The following is a 12,045-nucleotide window of genomic DNA, read 5'->3' on the forward strand; positions in this document are numbered from 1 at the left end:
TTCTTCCCCAGGAGCAAGCGTCTTTTAATTTCTTTGCTGCAGTCCCCATCTGCAGTGATCTTGGAGCCCAGGAAAATGAAATCTGTCACTATCTCCATTTCTTCCCCATCTATTTGCCAGGAATTGAGAGGGCCGGATGCCATGATCTTCGTTTTCTTGACGTTGAGTTTCAAGCCAACTTTTGCACTCTCCACCTGCATCAACAGGCTCTTTAGTTCCTCTTCACTTTCTGTCATTAGAGTGGTATCATCTGCATATCTGAGGTTGTTGATATTTCTCCCTGCAATCTTGATCCCAATTTGTGACTCCTCTAATCCCGCCTTTCTCATGATGTGCTCCGCATACAAGTTAAATAGGCAAGGCGACAGTATACAGCCTTGCCAAACTCCTTTCTCAATTTTGAACCAATCAATGATTCCATGTTCAGTTCTCACTGTTGACCTGCATATAGGTTTCTCAAGAGACAAATAAGATGCTCTGGTATTCCCATCTCTTTAAGAACTTGCCACAATTTGTTGTGCTCCACACAATCAAAGGCTTTAGCATAGTCAATGAAGCAGAAGTAGATGTTCTTCTGGAACTCCCTAACTTTCTCCATGATCCAGCGTATGTTGGTAATTTGATTTCTAGTTCCTCTGCCTCTTCGAAATCCTGCCTGTACTTCTGGAAGTTCTCGGTCCACATATTGCTGGAGCCTAGCTTGTAAAATTTTGAGCATAACTTTGCTAGCATGAGAGGTGAGTGCAATGGTGCGGTAGTTTGAACATTCTTTGGCATTGCCCTTCTTTGGGATTGGAATGTAAACTGACCTTTTCCAATCCTGTGGCCATTGTTGAGTTTTCCAAATTTGCTGGCATATTGAGTGTAGCACGTTTACTGCATCGTCTTTTAAGATTTTGAATAGTTCAACTGGAATGCTGTCACCACCACTAGCTTTATTGTTGCTCAGACTTCCTAAGGCCCATTTGACTTCACATTCCAGGATGTCTGGCTCCAGGTCAGTAACTACACCATTGTGGTTATCAGGGATGTTAAGCTCGCTCTTGTATAGTTCTTCTGTATAATTTTGCCACCTTTTTAAAATCTCTTCTGCTTCTGTGAGGTCCCTACCATTTTGGTCCCGTATCATACCCATCTTTGCATGAAACGTTCTCTTCATATCTCCAATTTTCTTGAAAAGATCTCTGGTCCTCCCCATTCTGTTGTTTTCTTCTATTTGTTTGCACTGTTCATTTAAGAACGCATTCTTATCTCTTCTAGCTTTTCTCTGGAATTCTGCATTCAATTGGGTGTATCTTTCTCTTTCTCCCTTGCCTTTCATTTCCCTTCTCTCCTTAGCTATTTGTAAAGCTTCCTCAGACAGCCATTTTGCTTTCTTGCATTTCTTTTTCTTTGGGATGGTTTTAGTTGCTACCTCTTGTACAATGTTGTGAACCTCCGTCCATAGTTCTTCAGGCACTCTGTCTATCAAATCTAATTCCTTAAATCTATTTGTCACCTCTACTGTATATTCGTTGGGAATATGATTTAGTTCATACCTGAGTGGCCTAGTGCTTTTCCCCTACTTTCTTCAATTTCAGCCTAAATTTTGCAACAAGAAGCTGATGATCTGAACCACAATCAGCTCCTGGTCTTGTTTTTACTAACTGTATAGAAGTTCTCCATCTTTGGCTGCAGAGCACATAGTCAATCTGATTTCTGTGTTGACCATCTGGTGATGTCCATGTGTAGAGTCGTCTCTTGGGTTGTTGGAAAAGAATGTTTGCTATGACCATTGTATTCTCTTGACAGAATTCTACCAGCCTGTGCCCTGCTTCATTTTGTACTCCAAGGCCAAACTTGCCTGTTATCCCGGTTATCTTTTGGCTTCCTACTTTAGCATTCCAATCCCCCATGATGATAAGCACATCATTTTTTGGCATTGCTTCTAGAAGGTGTTGTAGGGCTTCATAGAACTGATCAACTTCATCCTCTTCAGCAGCAGTGGTTGGGGCATAGACCTGGATCACTGTGATGTTGAATGGTTTGCCTTGGATTCAAACTGAGATCATTCTGTCATTTTGGGGATTGTATCCCAAGACTGCTTTTCCTACTCTCTTATGGATTATGAAGGCTACTCTATTTCTTCTGCGAGATTCTTGTCCACAGTAGTATACCTGATGGTCATCTGCATTAAATTCACCCATTCCTGTCCATTTTAGTTCACTGATTCCTACAATGTCGATGTTCAGTCTTGTCATTTCTTGTTTGACCACGTCCAGCTTGCCTTGATTCATGGATCTGACGTTCCAGGTTCCTATGGAATAAAGATCTTTACAGCATTGGATTTTCCTTGGTGAATAGAATAAAATAGAATAGAAACACCGTACATTTGGCACAGCTCCAGCCTTGCGGTCAATTTTTCTCCTCTCCAGCCTACTGCACAGGTGGGGCCCGGAGGCCTCCCGGAATTCCAGCTCCTCTCCAGACTATAGAGATCGGTTCCCCTGGAGAAAGCGGCTGCTTTGGAGGTCAACTGTTTGGCGTGTTGCTCTTTGGGGAGCCATCCCCTCCTCAGACCCCACACTCCTTAGGCTCCACCCCCAATCTCCAGGGATTTCCCAACCTGGAGCTGGCAGTCCTCTTGATTTAGAATATTTTGTGTTATTAATTAATTAATTAATTAATTTATTTATTTATTTATCAATCATACTTCTTTACCGCCCTCCCTGGAGGCTCAGGGCGGTTTACATTATAACAGAGAACCATACATAAAACATTTTTTATGTATTTGTATTTTATGTATTTTTTATGTATTTTTATGTATTTATGACAAACATTATTTGTCCGCCTTCTCAGGTACCCAAGGCACGGAATGCATTTAAAATTCTTTAAGGCCTTAAATATTTCCCCCCAGAATATACATTCAGAACTCCCTGTATTTCAAATGCTATCCTTAACCACAGAGATTGGGTTGGCTGTGCAGATTTTAAAATGTATATATATATATTTTTTGCAGGTATCCACGAATTAATAAAGAGTCTTTGCTGCCAGTAGCAAAAGACGTATCTTATTCAGGAGAGAACACAGAGTCCTGGTATCCTCCAGGTCACGGGGACATCTATGCAAGTTTCTATAATTCTGGACTGCTGGATAGATTTATCGGCGAGGGGAAGGAGTATATTTTTGTGTCTAATATCGATAATCTCGGGGCCACCGTGGATCTATATATTATGAATCATCTCATGAACCCACCAAACGGAAAACGATGTGAATTTGTTATGGAAGTCACAAACAAAACGAGGGCAGATGTTAAAGTAAGTAGAAACATTTATCTGAACATACTCCCCCTTTATTTATCTGAACATACTCCCCACAAGAGCCTCTTGTGGTGCAGAGTGGTAAGGCAGCAGACATGCAGTCTGAAAGCTCTGCCCATGAGGCTGGGAGTTTGATCCCAGCAGCTCAAGGCGGACTCAGCCTTCCATCCTTCCGAGGTCGGTAAAATGAGGACCCAGCTTGCTTGCTGGGGGGTAAATGGTAATGACTGGGGAAGGCACTGGCAAACCACCCCGTATTGAGTCTGCCATGAAAACGCTGGAGGCCGTCACCCCAAGGGTCAGACATGACTCGGTGCATGCACAGGGGATACCTTTACCTTTACTCCCCCTTAGAATAATAGAGTTGGAAGGGACCTCATGGGTCATCTAGTCCAACCCCCTGCACTACGCAGGGCACTCACAACCCTATCACTCATCCGCTGTACCTGCCACCTCCTTGAACCTTCACAGAATCAGCCTCTCCATCAGATGGCTATCTAGCCTCTGTTTAGAAATCTCCAAAGGTGGAGAACCCACCACCTCCCGAGGAAGCCTGATCCACTGAGAAACCGCTCTGACTGTCAGGAACTTCTTCCGGATGTTTAGATGGAATTTCTTTTGCATTAATTTCATCCCATTTGTTCTGGTCCGTCCCCCTGGGGCAAGAGAGAACCACTCTGCTCCATCCTCCATATGTCAACCTTTTAAATACTTGAAGATGGTGATCAGATCCCATCTCAGTCGCCTCCTCTCCAGGCTGAGCAGACCAAGCTCCCCCAACCTTTCTTCATCCGTCTTGGTCTTCAATCTGTAGACTATTTCTAACCTTGGCAGGGCAGTTACATTCAGAGATGCTCATCATGTGATCCCGTCAAGGAGTCCCCAAGGTGGTGCCTGCCAAGTTTTTTTTTTAAGATGGTGAGGCCTGGTGGGGCTTTTGCACAATAGCTTTTGATTGGTCACTGGAGACGATTGGCTGTGCAGTTTTTAAAAGGCTGCTTTGGCAGCAGCTGCCGCCACAACACAGAACAAGGGTTTTGAATGTATGGCAACCATGTGTGTGCCTGGCTCTACCGTCTGTGTCTTCTGCCTCATGAAGATCTGCTCCCCCTTCCCAGGGCGGCACACTCACACAATACGAGAACAAGCTGAGACTGGTGGAAATAGCTCAGGTGCCAAAGCCACACGTCGACGAATTCAAGTCTGTTTCCAAATTCAAAATATTCAACACCAACAACTTGTGGATTTCTCTAACTGCGATTAAGCGGCTGCAGGAACAGAATGCCATCGACATGGAGATCATTGTCAATCCGAAGGTAAGGAAGGCCTGAAGCTGAAAGGGGAGGAATAGGCATTCAGATTTCACAGGAAACTGGAGACAAAAAATGAAGATTCTCTCCATCCATCTTTTTATATCACCCTCCCACATGACTCAGGGCAGTTGACATGGAATGTTGAGGGGTCTTACCCGGAACATCGTAGGCATGCGTCATGGTCATAACATCACACCTCCACAACAGTGATTCCAAGATTAACAGAATATCAGAACAGGTTCGATTGAACAACAACTTTAACAGCAACAGTCTTTCTTGTCTCAAACTGCCAGGTTCCTTTACTTAGAGCAGGGGTAGTCAACCTGGGGTCCTCCAGATGTCCATGGACTACAATTCCCATGAGCCCCTGCCAGCGGTAAACTGCCTTTGGCGTTTGGGGTTACTGATTTGCTGTGACTACAAACTCAGTTTTTTATGGCGACTCCCATGGATGGGCATCCCCATCAAGCCATCTCTCTTACCGCTCTGTTGAAGAAGGCCAGATCCAGGCTGTGTCGCCAGACCATGTGGAGGGGATGAGATGAACGGGATGTAATATGGAAGGCAGGTAGCCTGTCCTGTGTGGAGGGGGGATGAGGTGAGAACTTAGCTTTCTGTGCAGAGGTGCTGAGGCCACTGCGAGTAAGTCTGCAATAATTGCACAATTGTTCAGTTCAGATGGGTGGCCAAGTTAATCTGTCCAGCATCAAAAAAGAGCAAAAGTCCAGAAGTGCCTTAAAGACTAACAGAATCTGTGGCAGAACAGATTTGGATCCAGAAGCACCTTTAAGACCAACAAAGCTTGATTCAAGGTCTGAGCTTTTGTGTGGTCTTCCAGATGCCCCCGGACTGCTAATCTGTCCTGCTGCTTTAGCCCAACACGGCTGCCCGCGTTGTTAGGATGAGGTTTCATCTTTCAGATGCTCCTGGATTCCTGCTGTATTCCACATGGGGGTTTGTATACTTTCCAATAACTCTTTACACCGTATGATTCACAAAGTTATGTAGAAAATGTGGTAGGGTCTCTGTGGTCTGTACTGCTGTGGTTCCATTTATTGGAGCGAAGATCCTGGCATGCAGTTTGGGTACCATTTAATGCATTGTGCTAACTTTGTCTCACCCGTGTGTTAGATTCCTGACTAGCTCTACAACCCTAATCATATTGTATTAAGTGTTGAAGCCCCCACCCTCCCCCTGGTCGACTGTACTGACTCACTCTTATTATTCTGCCTTGAGATCAAGTGAGAAAATCGGACTATAAAGGACGTAAATAAGAGAGCGTGGGGTGGTGTCAGATAATATTTCTTTTTCAAACTCAACCAGATTTGAGGAAGTTTCTCACGTTTGCTGAGCTTCGTGGGTCCAGAAGCCGAGGATGCCGGCGTGGCCAATGAGGTCCAGTAGCTCCCCCCAAACTGATTTAGCTTTTCTCCGCCAGACTTTGGACGGTGGCTTGAACGTCATTCAGCTGGAGACGGCTGTCGGAGCCGCCATCAAAAGCTTTGAGAATTCCTTGGGGATCAACGTTCCTCGCAGCCGTTTCTTGCCTGTCAAGACCACCTCGGATCTTCTCCTGGTGATGTCTAACCTCTATAGCCTTAACGCGGGATCTTTAACCATGAGTGAGAAACGAGAGTTCCCTTCTGTGCCACTGGTTAAACTGGGAAGCTCTTTCACAAAGGTAAGCACAAAAGGCTGAATTGGTTTCTCCGGAGTTGCTCCTGCTTGCTGCCTCTTGGGGGTTGGTGCTCGAACCCCGGCTGTGTCAAGCCACAAGTCAGCGGCTTTAAAAGCTGTGGGAGCTGCTTCCCCCAGAGGCCTTTGAGAGGCAGGATGAAAGCTGAATGAAAAGCGGCTGCTGTTTTCCATAGAGAGAGGATCTCCTGTGCCCAAAGGCCAGGAGTAGCCAGACTGTGTCTCTCCAGCTGTCCATGGACTAGGGCTCCCGTCAGCGCATGTGTGCAGGGGCTCATGGGAATAGTAGCCCTTGGACAGCTGGAGAGCCATGGTTTGACCACCCCTTTCCTAGTTGCTTCTGGTTCTTCTATGTCAACCATGGAACCTTTGTGTATCGACAGGATACAGGCATTGAAGAGTTCTTTGGTTGGGTGGGGATAATGGGGGAATTAATGCCCATCCAGCCCAAGGAGATGTAAAGGCATTTATTGTGAATTATTATGAATGCATGTGGCTGTAGATTAAAGGTATGCTAGTGACCTTTACACTCCTAGCCCTGGACGAGGTGGATTTTTGGGCAGGCAGTCCTTTTTAAAAACAAGGCATTGAATTATTTAAGGTGATACTATATGGAGTTCAGAAAGGTACATCTAAAGTGGTCAGCCTGGCTATTAAAATTATCTGCAGGGGACAGAGATCAGTTCCTCTGGACAAAACGGGCACTTTGGAAGTTGGACTCTGAGGCATTAGGCTCCACCCCCAGCCCACGTCCTTAGCCCCCTCCCCCCACAAGTCTCCAGGGGCTTCCCAGTCCGGAGCTGACAACCCCAAACGCACAGCTGTTTGGAAACGTTATGATCCAACTTACTTTGTTTTTCTTTTAAGGTTCAAGATTACCTGAGGAGGTTTGAAAGTATCCCCGATATGCTTGAATTGGATCACCTTACAGTTTCAGGAGACGTCACGTTTGGCAAGAATGTCGCGTTAAAGGTTGGTCAGATCAACTTGGCTGTGTACAGATGGAGGAACTTCTTTGCTTTGGCTTGACCTGACTTGATACTGCTTTCCAGTATCTTAACCCCCGCCCGTGGCGCCGCGGACTAAATAAAGCTATAAGAGCTTGGGGGGAGGAGTTAGGGCGGGCTCTGTCCGGGATGAGGAAGGGTGCCGATTGGCCCCTTCCTCTGGACAGACGATCGGTGGGGCCAATCGGCAGGCGCTTTGCACCTGCTGATTGGCCTCTCTGATTGCCGCCCCGCCAAAGCGCCTCCGACGCATCAGGCCACATGGCTGCCTGCCGACTCGCCGGCCACGCGCTACCCCGCTAGCGCCCGCTGTATTGGAAGTACTACGGGCTTGATTACTAGTTCAAGATAAATGACTGCCATTGAAAGGTGTGAGAGACTTCGTTTTCTTTAGGAAAATGCAAGCATCTGCTCTGAAGGCATAGTCAGGACGAGGGTTGTGCGCTTCGGCTTGGTTCAGTGAAGCCCAAAGCGTGGCGTAGAAGCTCTGCGTCTGTGTGTGGCCGTGGGCTGGTGCACCACTGCTGCCCCTCTTCTCTGCGCTGTGGCGCTGGCCACCTTGGGCTGCAAGCACACAACCCTAGTCAGGACTGATTTATAAGCGCAGGGTGAACAATATAGGCGGGGCTCTTCCCCCTCCCTTGGGAACTCGAACCAGGCACCATTCAAAGGAGTCAAAACATAGAGACGACCAGCTGGCCATCAAGGAACAGGAAGGGCAGGGAACTACGGGGCACTAAGGAAAAGTGGGGATAGGAATGTGCAAGGAGGACAGGGAGGCATAAAACACAGTGGCAGGAAATCGACCTTGGGCTGTCAAGCAAAAGCATTTGTGTTGCACCAGGGCTAAAGGCCAGGCTAGATAGACACCATAACAGCCAACAGTAGAGAACAGAATAAAATCATGGCAGAAATACTTAGAATGTGTTATGTGGAACGCACATCTCTCTCTGCCTTTGAGAAAACTCAAAGAAGCTATCATAGTGGGGTTTGTAGGGGGCCAGGAGGCCGTTTCATAATCGTGGGGTTGCCCCCCAAAATATCCTCTCTCCATGTGTCTAATTATTCTTCTCCACACAATCAAACTGTCTCTGAGATTTTTAAAGCCCTTATTGAAAGGAACTGGGGAAAGCAAATTGTTTAGAAAACTTGACTTCCATCCCCTGTAAAGCAATATGTTGCATGCAGCACCACAGCCGTACAATCTAAGCCAGAGCCTGTGGGCATCTGTGGAATTCCAACAGGGTAGTGGGCCCCAGCACAAAATGGCTGCCTTTGGAGATGGAGCTGTTTGTAAAGTGTGATTCCACTTAGCTCTACCAGTAAGTCTTCAGCGTTTTATCAGAAGCCTTGTAACACAATGCGTTTTTACACTGAGTGTGTTGGTTTTAAGATACCGTCTTGCTTATGCACAGCTTCTCTTCCATCACGCAGAGCAGGCGCTTCTGTCACAGGGGCAGCAGGCACCCAAGCGATATTTTTAAAAATCTGCACATCCCTGCTGGGGATCCTGATCTAGAGCTACATAGGTTTGGACGAACATATTAGTTATGCACGAAAGGGAGAATAAGACGAATACTAGCGGAAGGGATGTATTTGTACCCGAAGACAGTGTCCTGTCCTCCTTCCAAGCAGGGTACTGAACAGAACTCTGCCCTGTGTGCCACTAACAGCCCTTAAGGTCACCTGGCACAAACCTGAATCGTGGCCTTTGTGGTGTTCTGCAGCTGGAACAGCACTGGCTTCTTTATATGACTCTGCTAAGTTGGTTTCAGAGTGCTGTGGAATAGGGGCCGATGGTCCTCTGCCCGCCCTGGCAAAAGCAGATAGGAGTCCTGAGAGACAGTCGTTTCGGTCAGTGTGGTAAACACAGCCTTTCCCCATCTTTGACCACAATAAAGTTGAAGTTATGTGAGGACAACTCACACCCTACCTGACTGGCCCTCAGGAGTGTCCACTCTCTCGGGGAGGGGCAATGACAGGTCTGCCCCACCCTCAGTCTCCTCCTCCTCTAGCCGCCTCTGCTGGCCCACTTCCCAAAGGAAAGCTGGGCCAGGAGGGGTTGACTGGGAGGCAGGGAGCGGCTTGCCCTGCCACCCAACCCTGGGACGCAGAGTGTGGCCTCTACACCCACCCTCAAAAGTCATTCATGAGCAGAGGACGTGGGACAGAGTGAGCTGAGAGAAAAGTCTGACTGCCAACTTTGAGTTGCCCTCTGCCATAAAGTGTGAAATGGCTATCAAAGAATGCAATGGGTGCTGGAGCCTGGGGGTGGGAAGTGGAAGGCGAGGACTCTGCCCTTTAAGAAGGTGTATGCTGTTTATGGTCCAAAGCCTAGGGCATGAGTCAGCTGCTCTAAAGTGGGGTACCCGAGACAGGGGTGGTCAAACTGGCTCTCCAGATGTCCGTGAACTACAATTCCCATGAACCCCTGCTAGCATGCGCTGCCAGGGGTTCATGGGAACTGTAGTCCACGGACATCAGGAGTGCCACAGTTTAGCCCCCCCTGCCCTAGAACAACCAGGAGGACACTGGGGCACCCCAAAATAGTCTTGGGACAGACTTCATCCTCATTTACCACTAAGCCATGGATTAAGGATGGCTGTGCCCCAGAGTCCATAACAGGGGGAAGGTGGCGGTTGGGGTGGTGGTGGGGCAGGTGCTGCCCCTCAGAGAAGACACAGGCTGGCTTCCCTAAGATCTCTCGGCAGGAGCCATTGCCTCAGGAGGGCGAAGCTGAAGAGCCCCCAGGCACCCCTGGCAGCCCCCTCACCGCGGATCGCCTTCCCCGGGGTCTGAGGAGCATTTTTCCAAGTCGGGGGGGGGGGGGAGGAAAAACGCTCTCTGGGCCCCGGGGAAGGTGTCCTCTCTGGGGCCTGGGGAGCGTTTTTGCCGCGCTGCAAGCTCCAGACCTGGCCTGGAGCCTGCTGGGCCCGTTGCCCTTTCTGCACTGCGCCTGCCCCTGCTGCCTTCTCCATGCCCATTTTTAAAAATGGGCTTTGTTCCTAGTATGTTTATAAATGTGGAAAATAGAAACTTAGTCAGGGTTGATGTAACCCTGCAGTGTACACCTGGAAGGGGAACAAGCAAAGGAGCCCTAAAATGTAGAGGATGTTAGAAGTGGATCCCCTTTTCAGAAGTTTAAGAAGTGGTGTTACGACTTAACTTCCCCAGAGGCACCATGCTTTGTACGGGCGTACCATGTTCTGTTAGGGCTTTGGGCACACTGGTATTGCTTCTTTCCCTCTGTGTGTCCAGCCCGTCTTCCTTCCTGCAATATCTTAATGAAGTCATCGTCTGAGTTTATGAAAACTGACCCTGCAAGAAATCACTTCCTTGATCTTTTTCTGTGGCTTTATCTGCCCTTAGATCTCAAAATAAGCCGAGATCAGACTGGATGGCTCCTTGATCTTTGAACTCTGCGATTGTATCCCAGAGTAGTTGGGATTTAAAATCAATGCAGCTGACTCAGAGATTTATGCCTCTGCAACCTTTGGGGTTTTTTTTTTTGGTGGGGGGGGTGGTACTTCTGACTCACTACTCAGCTGAACATTTGTTTCTGCTTGCTGTCTAGGGCACGGTGATCATTATCGCAAACCATGGAGACAGGATAGATATACCTCCAGGAGCAGTGCTGGAGAACAAAATCGTCTCTGGAAATCTTCGCATCCTGGATCACTGAGCGTTTGTGAACGGTGGAAGAGCCTGTTGGCCTTAGCTGTGTGCACTCAGAGGGCCCTCTAGAATTAGTTACCCACCTTCTGGACCCGCCAGTATTATTTCCCAAGTAGATTTTTTCTGTTATTTCTGGAAGATGCCGAAAGCCAGTTTCTAAAACAATTTAACTCAGTTAATATAACCGAAAGTGCAATATTACTTGTCTTAAGCAAAGGCAGGCAGCTCTGGTGTTAAGACGTCGGCCATGCTGACGTTCCGTGAGCTTTGCTTGCAAACTGGAAAGCTGTGAAGCCAGATGCCCGTGGGGCTATTAACTGCAGCTGCATCATGAAGTGCGGAATGGCTCCCTCAAGTTTAAAAAATAAAAACCAGACATTTTGCTATGGAGGGAAATAATTTTTTTTTTTTTATCTAGCACTGAAGTTGTTAACCTGATGACTTCCCCTCCCTTAAGCTTATTTCAAGCTCTGCTACTCTGAAAGAAAAGCTCAATACCTCACGTTTTATTCTGCTCTGGAGCTGGCGGGTTGTCGCTCTTTTGTTATTTACCCAAAGAAAAAGATGTGCCAGGGAAGCATCGGCCCCTTTCTCCTTCGCGCTTCTCTCTCGCGGCCCCTCCACACGCTCCGTTCGGCTTTTTAGATCACAGAGCGAGCCCCTCTTTGGTGTAACGTTCAGACGACTGGATCATGTGTTCACACCATTATAGAGGCAAACATCAACATCTGTACAGGTACTGAAATAAAAATCAAAACCCACCCCTGGTCTGGAAAATCAGTCTCAGGTCGTGTGTGTGTGTGTGTGGGGGGGGGGGGAGATGTTGGCATTGGTATTAACATCAAGCACTTACCATTAAAGAAGTTGGTCTCTTTAAACTGCTTGCTCGACAGCTTTATTTGGGTTCACCAATGGCTTCTGCTCCTGTTAACTGTGCCTCGTCCGCTGCAACCAGAGGCACACGAAATACTGTACCCGTCGTGCACAGTCATCACAACAGTAGGCACTCCCTGGGCTCGTGTGGATGCAGGGAGAGGAAATACACAAGCAGGTACC

At 47.6% G+C, this 12,045-nt stretch overlaps 1 protein-coding gene across 4 annotated transcripts in view; it reads left to right on the top strand.

The window, feature by feature from the left end:
* UGP2 (UDP-glucose pyrophosphorylase 2) overlaps positions 1–11,750 on the top strand; it is a 52,747-nt gene extending 40,997 nt beyond the window's left edge. For all 4 annotated transcript variants that reach the window (XM_077315633.1, XM_077315616.1, XM_077315626.1 and 1 more), the window contains exons 6-10: positions 2,999–3,296; positions 4,418–4,615; positions 6,051–6,293; positions 7,175–7,279; positions 10,889–11,750. In XM_077315633.1, coding sequence (XP_077171748.1) covers positions 2,999–3,296; positions 4,418–4,615; positions 6,051–6,293; positions 7,175–7,279; positions 10,889–10,996 — 952 coding nt within the window. In that variant the 3' untranslated portion in view covers positions 10,997–11,750. The remainder of the gene's footprint in view (positions 1–2,998; positions 3,297–4,417; positions 4,616–6,050; positions 6,294–7,174; positions 7,280–10,888) is intronic.
* The last annotated feature ends 295 nt before the right edge of the window (positions 11,751–12,045 follow it).

Source organism: Paroedura picta, chromosome 1 (assembly GCF_049243985.1).
Source record: "Paroedura picta isolate Pp20150507F chromosome 1, Ppicta_v3.0, whole genome shotgun sequence".
NCBI lineage: Eukaryota > Metazoa > Chordata > Lepidosauria > Squamata > Gekkonidae > Paroedura > Paroedura picta.